This window comes from Pecten maximus, chromosome 5, assembly GCF_902652985.1.
Source record: "Pecten maximus chromosome 5, xPecMax1.1, whole genome shotgun sequence".
NCBI classification, from domain to species: domain Eukaryota; kingdom Metazoa; phylum Mollusca; class Bivalvia; order Pectinida; family Pectinidae; genus Pecten; species Pecten maximus.
In genome coordinates this window covers 49083811-49104123 of record NC_047019.1, presented here as the reverse complement: position 1 = coordinate 49104123, position 20313 = coordinate 49083811, and the positions used below count along the sequence as shown (strand labels likewise).

General features: G+C 36.4%; 1 protein-coding gene across 3 annotated transcripts; it reads right to left on the bottom strand.

Annotated features, from left to right (window-relative positions):
• Positions 1-88: 88 nt before the first annotated feature.
• LOC117328253 lies at positions 89-6800 on the bottom strand. Of its 3 annotated transcripts, none has more exons than XM_033885723.1 (7): positions 6649-6800; positions 4659-4697; positions 3510-4074; positions 2564-2733; positions 2197-2313; positions 1473-1676; positions 89-550 (listed from the first exon to the last, which is right to left on the bottom strand). In XM_033885723.1, exons 3-7 carry the CDS (start codon positions 3895-3897, stop codon positions 95-97), a joined length of 1335 nt encoding a protein of 444 aa, XP_033741614.1. In that variant the 5' UTR covers positions 3898-4074; positions 4659-4697; positions 6649-6800; the 3' UTR covers positions 89-94. The 3 variants fall into 3 exon arrangements, with proteins under 3 accessions (XP_033741614.1, XP_033741615.1, XP_033741613.1); XM_033885724.1 differs by lacking the exon at positions 6649-6800 and adding an exon at positions 5773-6196; XM_033885722.1 differs by lacking the exon at positions 6649-6800 and having other exon boundaries at positions 4659-6196.
• Between the last annotated feature and the right edge of the window lie 13513 nt (positions 6801-20313).

Genomic DNA, 20313 nt, shown 5'->3' with positions numbered 1-20313 from the left:
CCTTCAAATACTTGACTTCATTTTCCTTTTGAAGGTCTGCAGCCTTATTATTTCCAATACCACCGGTCGGATTTACAACAGAAGCTGCCCTTACTTACATTGACATTTGTTGTGATAGAGTGTGTTCTGTTTTTAAGATATAGTCTATGCACTCAGTTAGATATTTCGACATAGCAGAATGACTGTAGAAAAATGGAATCATCTGCTTGAGAATGACATTGATTCTGTATATGTCTCCCTCGTGCAAAGCATCTTTCATTTGCAGAATAATAAAATACCACTGCATGAAATTCACCACATAGTTGTTGAGATCATCCTCAAGTTTCGGTGGTTTAAATGTCACGAACTTGATGGGTGCAGTCACTCCTGGTATGTTAACACGACATCCATGAAGTAGTGTGTCCACTTTGAGAGACACAATTACCTTTTTTCCTGCAACATCCAACACTACATTCACAGTACCATTGTCGGGGCGTGCCACAGTTGTGAATACTACTGGTGGCTGCGTCATGATGGATATCTGGATGTGCATCTCATCCGTGATTGGTTCCTGAAAAGTAACATGTACAGATGTATATAAATTATGTTGTTTATAGCTTAGGGCTATTCCAGAATTTGATGTGTGGTGGGGGCGGGAGGCATAATTTTGAGACCCCACCACCCATTAAATATTAAAAGTATAATAAAACTGATTTACTATTGAGAATACTACGCAGATGTAGATTTAACCCCACCACCCATTTATTTAATACTGTTGCCTCCTACCCCTCCCATACGGATATGTTTGGAACAGCCCTTAGTGGTAAAGTGCTTTGAACACTACAGAGGGTCCAGATTTAGTTTAGTACATTGGTTCAATTGTATTTTCCTTTGATGTGAGAAGTTGACATTCAAAAGTGTTTAAAATCTTTCTTTGAAGTTTGATGTAAAGTGTACATATACCTGTAGTGTACACCAAACAAAGACAAGAATGTGATCATAAATTGGTTTCATCCGTTATATGACAAACTTTAAACTAAATCTGGACTCTCTGTATATATATATATATCCATTGTATAATATAATATATTATACATGTGTACAGTTTGGGAATGTAGAATATTCCTTCATGCTGAAACGTACAGATATTTTAAATATTATTGAAGTACATGTAGACCCTCAACTTGAAGTGTATATAGCTGTATTTAATAGCTCCAGTACCGGTATATCCAATTAAACTGTCTTTGAGTTTTAATGTTTTAAACTTTGAAAAGTTATTCTATTATAGATTGCAGAATGAGTATACATACAATGTAATATTACTGTACATTGTGCATTAGTATAGTTAGTTTGGGTTGTCAATAGTCCGCTATTTAATAAATCTGGTTTTTGTAAAGATTCATGTATGTTGATAATTCTCCCCCTTTTTTACTGTTTTTGTCGCCTTGTCCGGACTTGTGATTTTGTATTGGATTTTGGTACTTTTAATTTACCTCCAGCTCAAATGGTATGAATATCTCTGCCACAACTTCATCCATAATGTTGTTAAAAACTTCTCTCTTCTTGGCATTGATGAAGCTGCGGATCTTGTCAGGAAGGGCATGGTGCATTGGTTTCCCATCTGTGATGTTGAAATGCTTCATGATGTAGGCAATGAAATAGCTGTGGCCACATGTCAGCACAAAGTCTTCATGTGCCTGTAATGTTGATGAAACAAGATTATGAAAAACTGGAGAAAACCTGGACAATATCAGTCAACTTCTCATATGCCCTCAATCTGTGTTTGTTACATTTAAAATTTATACATTCTTGTGACTTTAAAGTCATACAAATATTATCCAGACCAAAATAATGCAAAAAAAACATTACTAGTACTATTTTTGAGTATTAAAGTGTTTGAATTGAAGTAACAGCCCATCCAAGAGAAGGAGTCCATGGGCAGATTATCTAATATTTTATAGTGTGAAATTTTGTGAAGTTTCATAAAATTTGAATAATTGAAGCAACAAGATCTAGAGCAATGACGAGGCAAGTGTAACAGACGGAAAGATGGGCAATTTTTCCTATAAAACCAAAATAAAATATACCGATATGTCTGTTTCATGGAATGCTTATAAAATCTTTAAGGTTGGTTGTGATTTATAAGGGCAGCCTATAGGTCAGGTAACCCTAATTGTAAACATACATTTTTGGCCTTAAAATGACAAGACAACTTACTTTGAATCGACTCTTAACTTTCCCATTTACATTGGACCGTTGAATCTGGCACTTCATATTGGCTAAGGTTCCTGCATCCCGTCCTTTAGACAAATTCAGGAATTTCTTGCACAGCTTCTGTGTAGACAATTGCGAAAAATTTAATTAAATTTTGTACTTTTAAAATATTTCATTTAAAATTTTCAATAGATTTAAACAACAGCTAGACAACAAACAAAAATCTTAACCCAATGGTGGAGTCATTTTATCATCTTCCACCTGAGAAAGAGTGGTTTGTAATTGTATGTTGTATAATATAGATTGTGCATGTATACACTTAGTCTTACTGCATTTATTACATTTATTAACAATTCATATCTATATTTACCTCCAAGAAATCTTGAAGTACATGAAACATTTCCACCACCATTGGATAGAGCCTTTCAAACCTCTGCTCTGCTGTTCGTGCTCCTGCTCTCAATCCTTTAGCACCTTGTAATCGGACTCTTGTCAGCTGATCACCACCTACTGGAATCTGGAGATTATCCAATTCACCTCCTTCAAAAGATTTTAAAATAATATGAATGCAACATTTAAAAAAAATTCACAAAAACAAAAAAAAAATGCATCAAGAATCATTCATATAAATAAATCCCATGTGCACACAAGAAAACAATACTTTGTTGTATCGATCCTGGGATATCATATTACCATATTTATCCTGCAATAAGCCCAGGGGGCCAAGATATAAACTTTGACTCAAAGTAGGGGGTGGGCTTATTGCAGGATAATGAAATAACATTGGTTGGGATTTCTACTGAACTGCAAAAGACATGGGTGGGCTTATTACCAGGCATGGGCTTATTGGCGGATCTTGCTTTTGTCGATTTCATGGGGTGATGAATTGAGTTGGTCTTTAAACAAATTTAATTAACTGCGGCGCATTGATACTGGCTAAACGGTGTGAAAATAGGCCACAAATTAATGCGCCAATGTTAATCTGGTCATCTTCATTGGCAAATGAGCAGGCAACAGTTGGTAGCTTCATTGAGTCCAGTTTGAAATTGAAATATTTTCAAACATACAACTGAAATTACTGTCTTTAATATGCAACATTATGTTAAATATTATATTTTTATAATTACGGTTGTCATGTCCTTGAGCAATGCACTCTACCCTAATTACCAAGCTTGGGAAGGTATCATAATTTGCAGCAGATCTCCTACATATATCAAATAAGATTTCACCTACAATTTACCTGGTCGTTCAGAGGGCAGGCATTTAAGGCAACAAGGTTCCCATAAAATACTGAATTTCCAACCATAATGTCTTACCTCTGCCAGCTGCTGAATACCAGTGGTTGGTTATCTCGGTGTACTCATCCAGGATGTGAACACAGTCAGAGTATGAAATCTCGTTGTTTAGGGATACTGGAAGGAGAAATATCTCAGATTTCTTGGCCATGTCATCTTCAAGTTCGTGTGGAATGTGATCTGGTAGTATGCTGTTCATCCACTCAAATCCAGGAACAGTTACCATTTCCCTTGCCAAAAGGATTTTCAAAGTGTTTTTGAACAGGTCTTTCTCGTTGTCAGAAGGAATAAAACAAGTGACCGGCACATCACCAACTTGGGGAGTTTCTGTATTTAGTCCTTTCAATTCAACGCGATCCAAGGTAAAATCGGTAGCAAAGAAATGATAGTCCTTGTCATGATTGTTCATCCTCACATCGTTGGTGTTGACCCTGATGTCTAGATTGTCACCATTGAGCTTTCCATCATGACCATGTGCCAACTGTTCAAGGAGACCACTTTCACTTTCTTTGCCGAAACTGTCAATGATATTTCGTTTGGAATCCTCTGTTAGAGTTAGATGGACCTTGTTCAGACGTGTGAGTAACTGTAAAAAAAAATGATGAAATAATTTAAATTAAAATGTAAACAAATATCTGACAATAATAGAAATAATAAATACATTGAATTTGTCCATTGCAATTTTTTTTTTGTAAACATTTCAATTAATGTAATAGTGGATCTGACTTGCTGTTCAGCGACAACAAGTTTCTGTTATTTAAAATCATAGTATGATCAGATGATTATTCCATCACAAACAATAATTAAATTCTAATTAATTTACATAAGCTCTGTTCTAGATCTGTTCAGTACGTACACACGTACACATACTTGTATGTATTTGACCTTTACTGTGTAGTCATTTATATTAAGCTGAGTTACATGGACTCTATGGAAAGTGTTGTAACTTATAAAATGCAATAAATTCATGATACAAACTTATTTGTACAATATAGTTGAATACACAAATACAGAGATACATTTTTACTATTTAATGGTTAGGTTTTGCAAATACAACTGTACATTTTACATGTATCTTTGTTGTGAAAAGTTTACCTCAGCGAAAAATGAAGCTTTGTATAGGGTTATAATCTGCTCCTTATATGGTTTAAATACTAAATTTTCACTTACTCAACACGGCAGGCATAGCAAATTCTGTTGTACTGACTACTGTAAAATAAAATAAAAACAAACTGAACAAAACAATTCATTAATGCAACAAAAAAGTTAGAACAGTAATAAATGTGTTAGTAGATCATGCATAAATAGAGGATCTGTCATGAGTTCCATTTATAGCGGATTTCAGATATGAGTTTATAGTTGCTGACATATTTCCCACCATATATCTGGTCAAGAATCCATTGTTAATGTGACGTCATAGCAACATGTCTATAACAAAATTTATGTACCGGTAATGGCTTTATTACACTGCATAATGGCAATTATATGACATAAATCCATGTCTATAATATTTGTAATGTATGAACTTGTCCTCAAATAAACCCTCTCCCAAATAACTAAAAGCTGATAGGGGGCTTATTTGTGAGCATTTCCTCTGTTAGTTACAGTAGATTTTGATCCATTTATAAAATATAACAATATACAGATGTACTAGTTTATACTTGCATACCGCTTCACCCTTCAAATTCAGGTTTAACAATGACACTACTGCTGACCTAAGCTAATGGGAGAGTATTACCGGATTACTTCCCCTCACAGTTGTGTTAGGGAATAAAATTGGACTTCCCTCCAGGATGGCAACCATTTCTACAATCATGGCATGCTTCTCCATAGCAGAAACAAGCAGATGTCGGTGATACAGAGGCTGTACACTGCATTGACGGTGGGGTACCATGTTGATGGAATATCAAATTGTAAGACTACATATTAATTATAATTACCGAAATTATTTTAAATAAAGGTTACCTAAATACTCTATTTTATAACTAAAACCTGTCTATAAATATAAAGGCCACCTGTTATAGCCTTATAGGTAACCTTTAGGACATGTTCGACTATATTTCTATCACTATGCCACAGTGATGGGCCATGATTACACTGAACAGTATAATTGATTACTTGGGGTAATTTTGTGTAATCGATTCAGCAATTTTTTAAAATATTTCCTGTAATTATAATATGTAGTCTTACAATTTGACATGCCATCAAAAATGTATGTGATGGTAAATTCAATAACTCAACTTTTAAACTGTTTTTATATGTCAATTATATAACCATGTTATACCTTATTGTCTGCATGGTACCTCACTGCCAATGCAGTGTACAGCCTCTGTATCCCCGACACCTGATTGTTTCTGCTATGTAGAATCATGCCATATACTGTAGAAATGGTTGCCATCCTGGAGGGTAGTCCAATTTTACTCCCTAACGCAACTGTGAGGATTTTCAATAAATCTGGACACTGAATAGACATCTCCGCTATCACACTCTCAAAATAATGAGGTACTTTCAGGTATAATGGACTCTTCTTAAATAGCACGCTGCACCCTGGTGCACATAACTGTTCGAGTTCTCTGTCCAAGTTTTTAAGAAAACTATCATCCTTTGTACAGTCAAGGCAGTCATCAAGCACAGATCCGACGTCAAAGTCATTACTAATACCAAAAGATACAGGTGGTTTTCTATACGAGTGGTCAAACAAAAGATCATTGTCACTGACGGGCTCACAGTTTTCTTTATCATCTTTAGGAGTAGGTTGAGTAAACTGTATTCTGCGTTTAGAACTAGATTTTCTTTCTATAGGCCTAACATCATCACTGATTTTCAACCTCTTTAACTTCTCTACAGACCTTTCTAATCTCTCTGCTACTGTCAATTTCAGAGCTGATGGTGGAGTTTTCGCACATCTTTTAAAGTCAGCTGATTTATTTAAATTAGAAACACACTCGACAGCAACTTGACGAAATTTAGAAAACTTATCAAGAAAAACGATACAAGAATCACAAATGAAAATGTTATCAAATAAAGAGCTGGGAATGTCTAGAGAAATCAACTGGGATAGAACGGTATGCACATTCAAATTTCTGGCCTTGTTGTTATTGAGATTATGCAAACGCTTTTGCTCACTGGCACAGGTAACACATTTTCTAATTGTACGTACTATGTTTTTCCTTGGCGTATCCATAGCCGCATGGGCGCTGACATCTTGTTTCTTCGGTACACCTCGGTCTGACCGTTAACACCAGACGATACCGAATGCGGCCTACGTTCGAGATATGATTCCGAGCTTTGACGGAATTGTACGAGAAGTTGCGATTGGGTGAACGACTTGTGATTTACTACGATACGGTCAGACATTCTCGATAATCCATGAAGTTCATCTAAGCATAAGCAAGTGCAGAGAGCGCGCAAAATAGACTGTGTGGTGAGCAGGGTTGAGCACGTAAGTAGACGATCTCGCAAACACTTGCTGTCGTGTCGAAACGAGTAATGCTAAATACCCAACTACGTAAAACAACTACATTTGTATATCTAAAACGAATAGATTTCAATGAAATTAAACCAACGACTTGTTGAAGGTAGGGCACTTTTATTTACTGTTATTATTATTTCTATCATTATTACTTTTGTTGTTTTATTTTTTTTTGCGTTTTTTTATGTGTATGATTTGTAAGCGGTAACTAAATCTGGAATCTTATGTAATCTTTTTTCTTGATAACTTTTATTTCTAAGGTCAACGTTAACACGTCCTCCCATTTGTCTTTATATCGAGTGTTCGCCGCTATGTTGAAAGTTCTGTCGATAGGTCGAATAAAAAAAAGCACTTTGTGGTCTCTATTTATCGGGAAACTGACGATGAGGATTGACGTCACTTTATATTCCGTTTTTAAAAGTTTTAAAAGAATTTTAGGCATATATCTGTCCAATAATGTTCGACGCCTCCTTAATGCAAAACATCTAGAGGAATACAATTATTTTGCGGCATTTAATTCCTTACTTATGAAGTTTGTCTTCGATGACTGAGTGAATTAGTATTTCTAATACCATCCACAATCCGCAAGATATCATATATATTTGTATAGACTTCGTCAAAAAATAAAATGAAACACGTGTGTAACTTGTAAAGAGTAATGCCATTTCAAATCGTAATAAAAGACTGGTATTTGCGTGGGGGCTTATTGATAGTATACACTTTTATCTTACATGTATTAATACTTTGAATAGTGACATGGTTTTATAATATACCCATGCACTGAACTCTATTTTGAAATACAATATTGAAAATTATGAACTTTATTGTATATGTCTTTTGCACCTCCCATTCGGATTTTGGTATTCCTTTAACCTGTTTCGAGCTTATGGCGAGTCCTAGAAGGACGAAACATCCTTCGATCTATACCCACGTTGTTCCAGTGTTCCCCTACGTGACTACATACAGTATATACACAACATGTATGCGTCGTGGTGACTTCCTTGTTGGGTGGTAAGGTCTGTTTCATGGTTATAAATAATGGAAACAGTTGTGTTAGATAACAAAGATGTATGAAATAACTTAAATTCTCTTATGTTCTTGTTTGTGTTCATTTATTCTCTCCTGTTGGAATACTAAAACAATTTATGTTTATTTACAGGTGCTGCACTATTATCAAGTATGGCAGACATGGTTAGTATCTTTATTAACTTAAACTTACGCTTTATTTATTTCTATGTGTCTACATGATAACCAGAACAATATTCAGCGATCGAAACACCATTGTAAAACACCACACATCTATTGAATTAGTAAGTTTTGTACATAATTTTTGCATGTCGTTTTAACGAAAATCATTCCGGAACATTAACACCATATAATTATAATTGGAAAATACATATTAGCGACCTTTTCCAGTGACAGTCATGGTTGTTTTGATCAGGATATTGATATGACATCAGTGCGTATATTTACTCGTCTTGTTTGTGTGTTATGGTAGCAATTACGAAGTGGCATTCAGATCGTATTTAAATAATCAATAGACACATGAGTGTATACGTAGTAATGTGATCACCTTTAATGTCTGACATACATCCAGAAATAAACACGCCTTTAAAGCTTGAAGACTAGATTAGCGGATATTTTCTTTTGAGACAGTCTTAGGCAATACTTATAATAATGTTTACAGTCCACAAAGACTTTTCATTTATACTCATACAATTTACTTTTCATTAAGTACTTTGAGCTGCATGATAAATCTTGATCAATTATTATTATTTTCATAATGATAATAATCTAAATTTATTTATTTATTTATTTTATTATTATTTTAGAAATTTTGTCCTTTTATTTTTGGAACGACTTTCATCCGTAAGTAAACCTCTTAACTATTCATTAGAATAAACATATCAAAGATAATAGTCGTATTATCAGAAAATATTGTACCATACACACGACATTATTTTACTTCACTTAACTAAACCTTTGTTGAATGAAATAACCTGTTATTTTCATTGGATATATACTAGCCTTTAGGACCACATTTTATCGAAATATCTGTTTTTCATTTAATTATGGATTAGTTAATTAATTATGTATTATATTGCATTTAGTTATGAATTAGTTAAGTATAATGATTTATTTTTCCTATAATTATGATTTAGCTCACTAATTATGATTTATTTTTAATTCAATGAAATACATGTAGTTCATTGATTATGGTTCATTTTTCCTTTGATTATGCATTAGTTCATTGATTATGATTTATTTTACCTGATGAAACAAGTTAGAAATGACATGGACAATTAGTGATTGTTGAAATATCAAAACAGACCAGTAAGTAAGGGCATGTACAGTATACACTGTCTGTCAAACTGCATTACAGGAAACAAGCGTAGTTCTTGTTTTATTTTTCTGTAATGTCGTATACGAAAACAAATAATGACCGAAAATTAGATAACATACATCTCCAAGAGTCGCTGGAATATTGAATAGGTGGAACAGCCCATAGCGAGTGGCCCTGTTCACTCAGTTTCTCCTGGAACAAAGACTTTGAAATAAAGTCCGTTAAAAACAGATATCAGGGGAACAATAATATGCTTTTTGTCGTCTTGTCATAAGTGCAGTAACACAACACTTGGAACAAGTGTCATTATTTTAAATTCAATCGTGTGATTATGACGAATTAAATCGTGTGTAAATGAATTAAATCGTGTGTTTATGACAAATTAAATCGTGTATTTATGATGCATTTGATGTCATACTGCGGAGACATGCCATTTGAATTTGAAAACTGAGTAATTCGGTCGCCATTGAAAACATGTCCACTTATTTGTTGACATATCGCCCAGGCATAGTGAACCCGTCTGCTGTTTAAGACGTTACCGACACGATATTTGCCTACGTTACGATAAAGGCGAGGGCCTTGATATAGCAGAAATGAGTTATTAAAAGCTGATATATGTTATGACGGTAGTTACTTATCCTCTCTTTCTCTAAACAAGTACATTCGACTTGTACAATACATGACAGAAGACGATATTTTTACGACGATAACTACAGAAATTACATTCTCTATAGCTTCTCGTACAAAGTATTACCATAATGTTTTTATATCAATATCACATTTATACGAAGTTTTCATACTCATTATAACTCAAAACCTTACGAGACTAATATATCGTGACACTACAATATTTTCAGGTATAGAGAATGCAACATACGTAGTTGTTGGGGAGAAAAATGTTATTCACGGTGAGTAGACCTCGCTTTATCTTGTAAAGTTATGGGGAAATGTCACTATTTAAAATCAATATATGTTAACCAAATCATATATGATTTAAAAAAAAAAAATTAAAAAAAAGGCCTATGACCACTTATTTTTTTAGAACGATTGGAAATAATATTTTTATCGCTTCATTGTTCTTCGGAGGTTTGTAAGAATTAATCTACATATTTTAAACTTTGAATTATCTAACCAGATCATGTTGGATATGCAATACTAAGGCAGAAGCATTATATGTACGATACCAGGACACATTCTGTTCTAACCACGTCAGCCCTCCATACTCTCCAACTGTACAAACCATTACTTTGGAAGGTTTAAGATATACAACCGCCGACTCTTATTTTTAGTCGGAGATGTAGTATCTTTACCATTGTCGCATTAACACTATGGTTTTGATAATTTTGAGCATAAACCAAACATTGAATTAATTAAAATGTCTTTTCATTTTAACAAATTTTAATGCGGAAAAAATACAGGAGGATGGGGCGTCAGACAAAACCTGTATGTGCCTTCTCCTGATAAAGTCGGTATGATACAATCATTGTGAAATGATTAAACACACATATAAAGAATACATTTAGTGTGTTAGGATGTCTATAATACTTCAATTTGATCGTAATGGGATTTTCATGGTGATGGTTGTGGTTTTCCCGTCGAAATCCTATATGATAGAAATGTGTAGATTTGTTCTATGAAAACAATGCTGTTGAAAACATGTTGTGTGAGCTCAATACATATTAATGTTTCGTTTTGAGTTGAAAATCAGTTATTTATATACGCTCAGCTCTTTGTTTAGTAGGGACCATTTCATCAGTCAGTTTTATGGTAAGCCAAATTTACATCCCAAGAGGTGTGTGATCATATATCAGAATATCTTACAATAATTCATTTCTGATAGGTATATTTCTACTTCGAAAGATGTTTTACAATTAATCAGTTTGTAATGTCTGCAATAGCAGTGTGATATCTCTTGTTTAAGAGTCATTTTTGCCTTGCCGTATAATGCATGAATAGTTTGATCATTATTACAGCCGTTATAATTAAATACGACTCATCACGTCTTATATGTCATTTTTTGCTCAGATTTCGGAAAAAAAACCCAGCAGAGAGGAACATGAGGTAACTTTGCATGTTTATACGTAATCATTAGGAAAACATTAAAAGGCCAAACATACGTATGATGTATTGACATCGTCAGATACCTTGTACAGAAAAATGGTCCTCAGTTTTGAGACAAAATGATAATTATTTATGGTGATGTCTTTCACCCGATTCTCAGGTAAATAATATCATTTAATATGAATACGTGATAAAGCAGTTCATATTGATTGTAAAATGTACAGTACTTAAGAACCGATGGCTCTACTGTATTTTTGTTTTGGAAATTGATTCGCTGGTTATTTCCGCGGAAGTTTCATATTACCAATGCAGTTCATGATTACAATTTTATTTCAAGAGCAAATTGAACAAATTGAGTAAACAGAAAAACACTTCCACACAGAGAAGCTGGGCTGGAAGGGATCTCTCTGTGAGATCCTATAAGGTAGGTTGATAGTGTTTTACATATATCTTCATTGTTTCACATCAAATATTTATACATTTATTCAGTAGAACATATACATGAATGTTATTTTTAGGACAAATATTTTCATGACGCTAACATATTGTAGAACACTTGAATTAGTTAATTGAAAGCACCTTTCCACACAAACTTGAAAATCATCTGTAGAATAGTATTTTTTTTACCATTATTGTATGTCTAAATGATGGTCCATCTCATGAGCAGTTTCGGCGGTTGTTACTGTAAAACTTTTCCTTATTGTTGGGGACATTGGATCTCTTCCTTGAAAATAGACGTCACGTTTAGTTTTATTAGCTTCAAACAGAAAGACTTTGTTGTCCATTTATATTGGGCGGTGTTCCTACATATTTAACTAGCTATTCACTTGTGTACTGGCTTGATTTTTATGATACTGTGTATGCGGAATGTACTTTCGTCCTGCTATCCTTATGCTATGTTTTTTGTTTTGTTTCTTTACTTCTACATCTCTATCACATTTGTTACAAAAGTAACGATATATGCAACTTTCAAACGCCTTTGAGTTTGTTGTTAAGTCGACACTATATAAGGTTTTTATTTTAGTATACTTTTCTTCTTTATAACAAAAAATAAACAAACAATGAATTTGGATTTAAATGACCGCAGCCTCATTTAATATGAAACGTATACAACCTCAGAATATGGCGAGCAGGCTTATCAATTTATGAATTTAGTATGACAATGGCCGCAGCCAAAACTTAGTATTACAAGTGCATGCAAAGGCAAGGACCCATGCTAAATGTCTACCCGCAGGTACCCGGACATAAAGCCCCTTGCCCTCTGACCTAGCAGATTTTGCCTGCACTTGTAAAAATCCGAAACCACCTCTCGCAAGAGGAACCAACATCTCCAGCCTGGAGAAAACCATAATCCTGCCTTTAGCTCCCAGGATATCACGTGGCAAGCATTACAAGATCAGGATTATTATATTTAGACTTAGCACTGGCCTGCCAGAAACTCCTAGGATACCTCCTTAGCAAGATTTAGTCCCCCAGGGTAAACCATAGCAAGACTATTGGCCGACCAGAGCACAGTCTAGTATAATTAATACCACCAGAATTAAATAATATGACACAAAAAATTATAATTATATGCCTGCCCGCCATATCCTGCCACTCGGAACTGTCTATACAGTTCCGTAATCCATACAAAAACACATGAGGTTGTATACATTATCATTGATTATAAATACAATGATCAGTTGATGTTATAAAACATTCTATTGCTTCCTGCAACGTGTTTAGGAATATGGCGTTACCAGCCGTATTTAAATGAACCTTGTCATGCCTAAATAGTCGTTTACATGTGTGACTTATATCTGGGTGCTCAATCACCCTACCCCCAACATCTAACGCTGCTAGTCTGCCAGACCTATTTATTCTCTTTCTTTTCCTTTCAATAGATTGTACTTCGTCACAACCCTGATAGGTAATCCTTGGTAAAATATCAGACTAGATAATAGTGCACCCAGGCAACATTTCGTGTAGATGTTCGACATCGTGCCTAGTACGGGCACACAGGCCGCCAGTGGGGATGGACACTTTGTTAGTATGAAGTATTAGAAAATCTGGTGGAGGCCCTAGTGACAGCTGGTAACATCCAATAGCTGAAACCAAGACATTCCCCTGTGCCCCGACCATCGCACCAAAACGCCTCTGTGTCTAAGCTTCAAATGGCTGTCCAGCAGCTTCACATACATCCACTGTGCCCAGTATATTATCGATGAACCAACTAACCATACATCTGAAAGAACTTGCGCCGATTACTAGCCTTATATGCAAAGGGGGCGGCTCTCTAAAATGTACTCATATATCAATAAAAATCGGATGTAGGTTTTGTAGCGATGACTGCCACCGGCCCAGTTGTCTGATTTTAACGTTAGGCACGCCTTTCATTGCTAGCGTTGTAGCCCCGCCAATTCTTTATGAGTGTGACTTAAAATTTCCTTGAGGTAGGCCTCACGAAACAATGCATTTTTTCAGCACCTCACCAAACTGATATCTATTTAGAGGTGTACCGTTTAAATGTAAAAATAGATATCTCGAGCAGCAAGTTCGTACTTGAAGGAAAGCATGCATGTTTTTAATAAGGCAGACGATATTTCCATGGATACATCGGATTACCACAGTAAATGCTTTAGCAAGTTGATTTGTCTTTGATTGCCTTAATATAATTACCATCTCTGTAAGATCTTTATTTATTTATAGCAGACCTAACAAAGGTCTATGTGCCAATTTCGCAGATGTATACACGAGCTCCCCAACCCAGGATAGACCAAAAAATGCTAAGCAAACACTGCCCTAAATAATAGTGTTTCATATTTACTTAAGCAAACATGCGCTAATTTACCGTGAATCAATGTCAGTACATCACATGTTATTGGAGCCCTGGCATCTTTAGAGACTTTTAATCTTCTAAGGCCCTCAATTGCCTTCCGTACAATAAAACATGATGCTGAATCTCGCCAGGTATTGAGCTTATGTACGTAACTAATCGCCGACAAGTACGAACTTACTGTTGAGGGAGATAAACCCTTGCTCGATAGGGACAGGCCATACGTGATCGAGTTTAATAACTTGTCTTATTTGATAAAAGTTATTTAATGCACATGAGTTAACTGATTTCGTATTTTCCGACATACTGGCATCTAAAAGTCGTCCAAAACTGAGGTTGAAGATCGACCAAAGCCATAACGGGACCCGCTCTGGCTCCGGGTGCGCCTGCGGAGTCAATTCCCTGAATTTGTTCAGCTGTAAACGGGATAAACTATCAGTTAAAACATTAACACTACCTTGGATGTGTCCCGCTTTAAATAAAATGTTCATCCTTAAACAACGAAGTACAAACGCCCTGAGCAATGCCAGGACAGTAACGGTTTTAGTTGTCATGGAATTGAGAATTGTAACAACAGATTGATTGTCGCACCGGAATAGGACTTTCTTGTTCTTAAGTCTATCCCCCCAAAATGTACACTGCAACTAGAATTGGGAAAAACTCCAATACCGTTATGTCATCAGTATAGCCTGCTTGAAACCAGGATTCGGGCCACGTACCAAATGCCCACCGTCCTTCAAAATATACACCAAATCCATTACCCTTCCTGGCCGAGCTATCAATAAATAACTGTAAATCCAAAATTGATCACAAAACCCCGACACGCCGTTAAAAGATTTTAGATCTTTTCGTAGTGCATGTGTGATCCTTATATAATGAAAAGGTTTGGTTGTCCCCATGGTGGCGTTGATAAGGCGCCTACAAAAAGTTCTCGCTGGTGGGATAGCTCTACAAGCTAAATTTAAAGCTCCTAACAGGGACTGCATTTGTTTTAATGTCGTGCGACCTTCATTGAGTGAGGTGTTAATTTTCTGGATTATATCTTGCACCTTTTCCCTGGGAACCCGGATACACATATGTATTGTATCGATCTTTGAACCAAGAAAACATAGAGCAGTACAAGGTCCTTCCGTTTTTTCCGGCGCGATAGGAACGCCCAACTCACTACATAAAATCTCAAATTCTTTTAAAGCCAGGAAACAGTGGTTTGTGTTGTTTACACATCCAAAAATAAAAAAATAAATAAAATCATTTAAATAATGCAGTAGCTTCCCGTTGTCAAATCGCTTACGCACGTTTTGCTCTATGACCGTGGAAAACTTCTCAAAAATAGAACAGGAGATAGAACGACCAATTGGTAAACATTTGTCGAAGAAATAAATATCGTCAAGTTTAAAGCCTAACAGATCAAAAGTCACCAGGCCACACTGGGATTATCCTAAATGCAGATTTGATATCTGCCTTAGCTAATAACGCCCCCCTTCAAAGCCTTGGCACCATTCTAACTGCTTCATCAAATTTTGTATACGACACTGAGCATAATTTTGGATCAATGCAGTCATTAACAGAAGCATTTTGAGGGTACGACAAGTGATGAATTAGCCTAAATCGTCCGGTGTTTTTCTTAGGAACTAAGCCCAATGGTGAAATTCTCAAATTAGGCAAAGGTTGTACTTTAAATGGACCTGCTATTCTTCCTAACTCGATCCCGTCCCTAATTTTCTCCTTAGCGGCATGATTATTTTCGCGAATAGATTTTAAATTATTTGCATGTGTTGTTTCTCGAGGGCCAGTATAATGTAGTGGGAAACCATGTTTAAAACCGTTTACTAACTTTGACGCTAAACTCTGTTTGAATGATCCCTAAGTAAAGCTCCTAACACATCAGTTTTTATTGGCGTTGCCTCCAGGCTGTGTTTTTCCCTTTCTGTTATTTCTTTGGGTACCCAACTGTTGTGATTCCTGTTTGGCACGAAAGGAAATACAATTCATTTGTGAGCGTCCACCATTACATTTCCTACAAACATGCTTAAAACGACATGGATTGTATTTATATTTCCCTTTGTCATTGTATGCGTTGCACACACCTGTTCTGATATTCTGATAATTTGAACCAGCAGCGCTACTTGCGTATGTGCTAGCATTCAAACCACCCATATTACGTGGTACTGACATCAACCTTAACCACAGGTCTGAATTCAGTTTAGCCCATGATTGAGGGCCGATCGCCTGACGTAGCCTAAATTGCTCGTCATAGATCCTCCAACCCGCCCCCTGGCACCTACTGGCTGCGTCCCTATTAATTGTCATGTACTGGATACGTTCTAGAGGATTTTTTTTTTTTTCATGAGAACTCTAGGCCTTGATCCCAGAACGCCCTGTTCATTAATACATAGATTACTCCCCGCATAAAAATCATGGAGTTCCGCGTTACTTTTTAGCAACAACGCTAAGTTATGGTACCGATTTGTCCATATTTTGCGGCCTAATATTCACAGGATTTAAATCAATTTGTGGCCTACCATTCTCAACGGGCGCCCGTGCCTGTTCCCCCGGGACATTGTCCGACTCCGGCTCCGGCTCCAGCCCCGTCTCCTGTTGAGGTTCCGGCTCCGGCTCTGTGTTTACTTTCGTCTGGAGAGGTGCTGGCCTCCTTCTCTTTCTCTGACCCAACCCTCTTCCTGGTTGACAACTTGTTATACACTGGCATAATTTAGTAATACAATGTTCCCACTAGCCGTACGTAGCACTCATACAATGTTCCAATACCACGGAAGATATCCCGAATTAACACAATATTTCCAATATAACACTGTTTAACAATGTTTCTAATATAACACAGTTTAACAATATGTCCAGTATGACACAGTTTTAACATTTAATACTAAAAACCGGTTGTTATAAGAGTGCTGCTCATGAACGTGTCAAGTGCTACGAGATCTACTGAGAACTGATCAGCTTCATGCAGGATACTCCCGATATACCTTTACATGACAAATGATTAATTAAACAATTATCAGATGCAATAGGCATGAAGCTAATTTGTGCCTCCCTTATCTCGGAGGGGTCATCAGTTAACCTTATCTGACATATACAAACGGCCACCAATACCGGTGCCCTGACAGCTATAAAATTTATATCCCCCTGCACTGCCTAATGGCAAGACCCTCTGTAATTGAGAGATAACTGAACAGCCATTAAATTAACCTTTGATATCCGGGTCATTATTTCACTCTTAACACTCGCCCTTTACTCAAATCTATTGATCGAAAATCCAAAATAAATTTGTTTAATTATATATTATTAATTAAACTGTATTATTGATCAGACAATTAGATGTTATTTTGTTATTGTATTGACTTACTTTATTTCTCTTGGAATGTACAATACATCGTATGTATATAGATGTTGAGTGTGTTGGTATGTATATAGATGTTGAGTGTGTTGGTATGTGTATATATGTTGTGTGTGTTGGTATGTATATAGATGTTGTGTGTGTTGGTATGTATATAGATATTGAGTGTGTTGGTATGTATATAGATGCTGTGTGTGTTGGTATGTATATAGACGTTCAGTGTGTTGGTATGTATATAGACGTTCAGTGTGTTGGTATATATATAGATGTTGTGTGTGTTGGTATATATATAGATGTTGAGTGTGTTGGTATGTATATAGATGTTGAGTGTGTTGGTATGTATATAGATGTTGTGTGTGTTGGTATGTATATAGATGTTGTGTGTGTTGGTATGTATATAGATATTGAGTGTGTTGGTATGTATATAGATGTTGTGTGTGTTGGTATGTATATAGACGTTGAGTGTGTTGGTATGTATATAGACGTTCAGTGTGTTGGTATGTATATAGACGTTCAGTGTGTTGGTATGTATATAGATGTTGAGTGTGTTGGTATGTATATAGATGTTGTGTGTGTTGGTATGTATATAGATGTTGTGTGTGTTGGTATGTATATAGATGTTGAGTGTGTTGGTATGTATATAGATGTTGTGTGTGTTGGTATGTATATAGATGTTCAGTGTGTTGGTATGTATATAGATGTTCAGTGTGTTGGTATGTATATAGATGTTGTGTGTGTTGGTATATATGTAGCGGGGTGTAATATGTCTTAAAATGATGACAATGCCGCTGGGTTCGTTTGATTTCAAAGGTTTTATTATTACTCAAAAACCCACGTTAACACGTATAGTGCATCAACGTGAGGCTTAACACTGCTCACTTCCATGACCGTCATATACCGCACAACAGATGTAAACAATACAGGAATACGACTCTATATGGTGACAGATGAATTCGAAGACCTACATTTTGTAGCTCCGGCTTCAATGACGTCGAAATTCAAATGTACCGAAACACAAAGAAACAAAGACTAAAACCACAGATAGGAACTTTCAACCAATCAAACAACTTTGTTACAGTCACATGTCACGTTCGTCAGTGAAATATACTCACAGGTACAAAGACATACACATACCAATATACAAACACGCGCACGGGATCGCCGGTAACGAATATACATATATGCACGGACGCAGGTAAAAGGTCGCGAGGGCCTTATACCTCAATAATAAATACCTTACATATTTATTATATTTTATTAATAATTATCACACATATACATGTATACATTTCACAAATATCAAACACTTTATTAAAAATAACCCTATTACATACTCCCCCTGGTTCGAAAAAGACGTCCTCGTCTTAAAACAAGTTGGGAAATATCTTACTTATCATAAATACAAAATCTAGTCATGTACATTATGCATCAAATACATTACTAAATATCACAATGTCACAAATCATACGTACATTCAAATAAAAATCAAAAGAAAAGAGCGCGAATATGAAAGTTTAAGAAAAACACATATCTATTTAAAACATGTAGAATAAAACAGTCCAGCTGGAAACAATATATCTAACAAATCACATCTCCACATACGATTCTAACGAGAGCATCTGATACTCGATCAGGAGCAAGTACTCCACGCTCACCCAGACGTTGTAAATACTCTGCTCTCGTGAACCAATCCGATGAAATCCCTTGACATAATTGGTTCATCACGAACTCTCCTGACTGCTGCCACAAAGGAGGCTGCCTAGCTCTAGTATATCTTCTAGGAGCTGGCGTTGGTACCCGTGGTGCAATTGGTGCTACCACATCTTGATCATCCTGGACTGAAACACCCCCAGTCTCATCATTCCCCGAGACTTGGTCGTCACCAGGCGGAGCTTCGTCCACTACCACAGTCGGATGACAGTCGTCACCATCAACAGACTGGGCAGACTCTTGTCTATCAGACGCCGGAGTATCCTCCTTGGGATGTGAAGGTATCCCATTCTCCAATTCTGATAGCGGGCCCTCTACAGGATCATCAATGACGACTGATGAGTCGACATCTTCATCGGAGTCGCTGTCTGCGGTCTCCAAAGTAACAATATCCTCCTCCTCTGGCTTGGTCAATGTCCTTTTTCTTGTTGTTGACTCCGGTTTCTCATCAAAACTCACTTCATCTGTGTCATGCAGGAAATCGATGGGCAAGAGCAAATTGCGGTGCAATGTCTTTTCTTTTCCTTCTCCATTACACTTGCGGACGACATAGACAGGCACATCTGGATTAGGCTGACGAATCACGACGTATTCATCATCTTCCCATTTGTCGGAGATTTTGTGTTTTCCTTCAAATGCCATAATCCGAACTAGAACTCTGTCTCCATCCTGTAAAGCAACTGCTCTAGCCTTCCTGTCGTAATTCCTCTTCTGGTGTTCTGCAGCTGTAGACATAAACCGTCTTGCAGAGTCATAGGCATTCTTCAGGTTCTCGCGAAGAGACGATACAAACTTGGACAATGGTTGATGCTTCCCTCCAATGTCTATTCCGAATGCCAAGTCGATGGGTAACCTAGGTTGTCTACCAAACATCAGAAAGAATGGAGAATAGCCTGTGCTATCGTGCCGTATGCTGTTGTATGCATGAACAAGAGGACCGACATGCCTTTTCCAGTCTCCTTTATCCTTCGGGTCCAAAGTACCCAACATCCCTAGCAACGTCCGGTTAAACCTCTCACAGCTTCCATTACCCATTGGGTGGTACGGCGTAGTCCTACTCTTCTTGAT

What these genes read in the sequence shown, in the direction of transcription:
- LOC117328253 (XM_033885723.1), bottom strand. Translation starts at nt 3,897, where the DNA reads ATGAACAATCATGACAAGGACTATCATTTCTTTGCTACCGATTTTACC. An exon ending in TACTTCAAGATTTCTTGGAG is followed by an intron (nt 2,314 to 2,563) that starts GTAAATATAGAT and finishes TTGTCTACACAG; the next exon opens with AAGCTGTGCAAGAAATTCCT. An exon ending in TCATACCATTTGAGCTGGAG is followed by an intron (nt 551 to 1,472) that starts GTAAATTAAAAG and finishes GTTACTTTTCAG; the next exon opens with GAACCAATCACGGATGAGAT.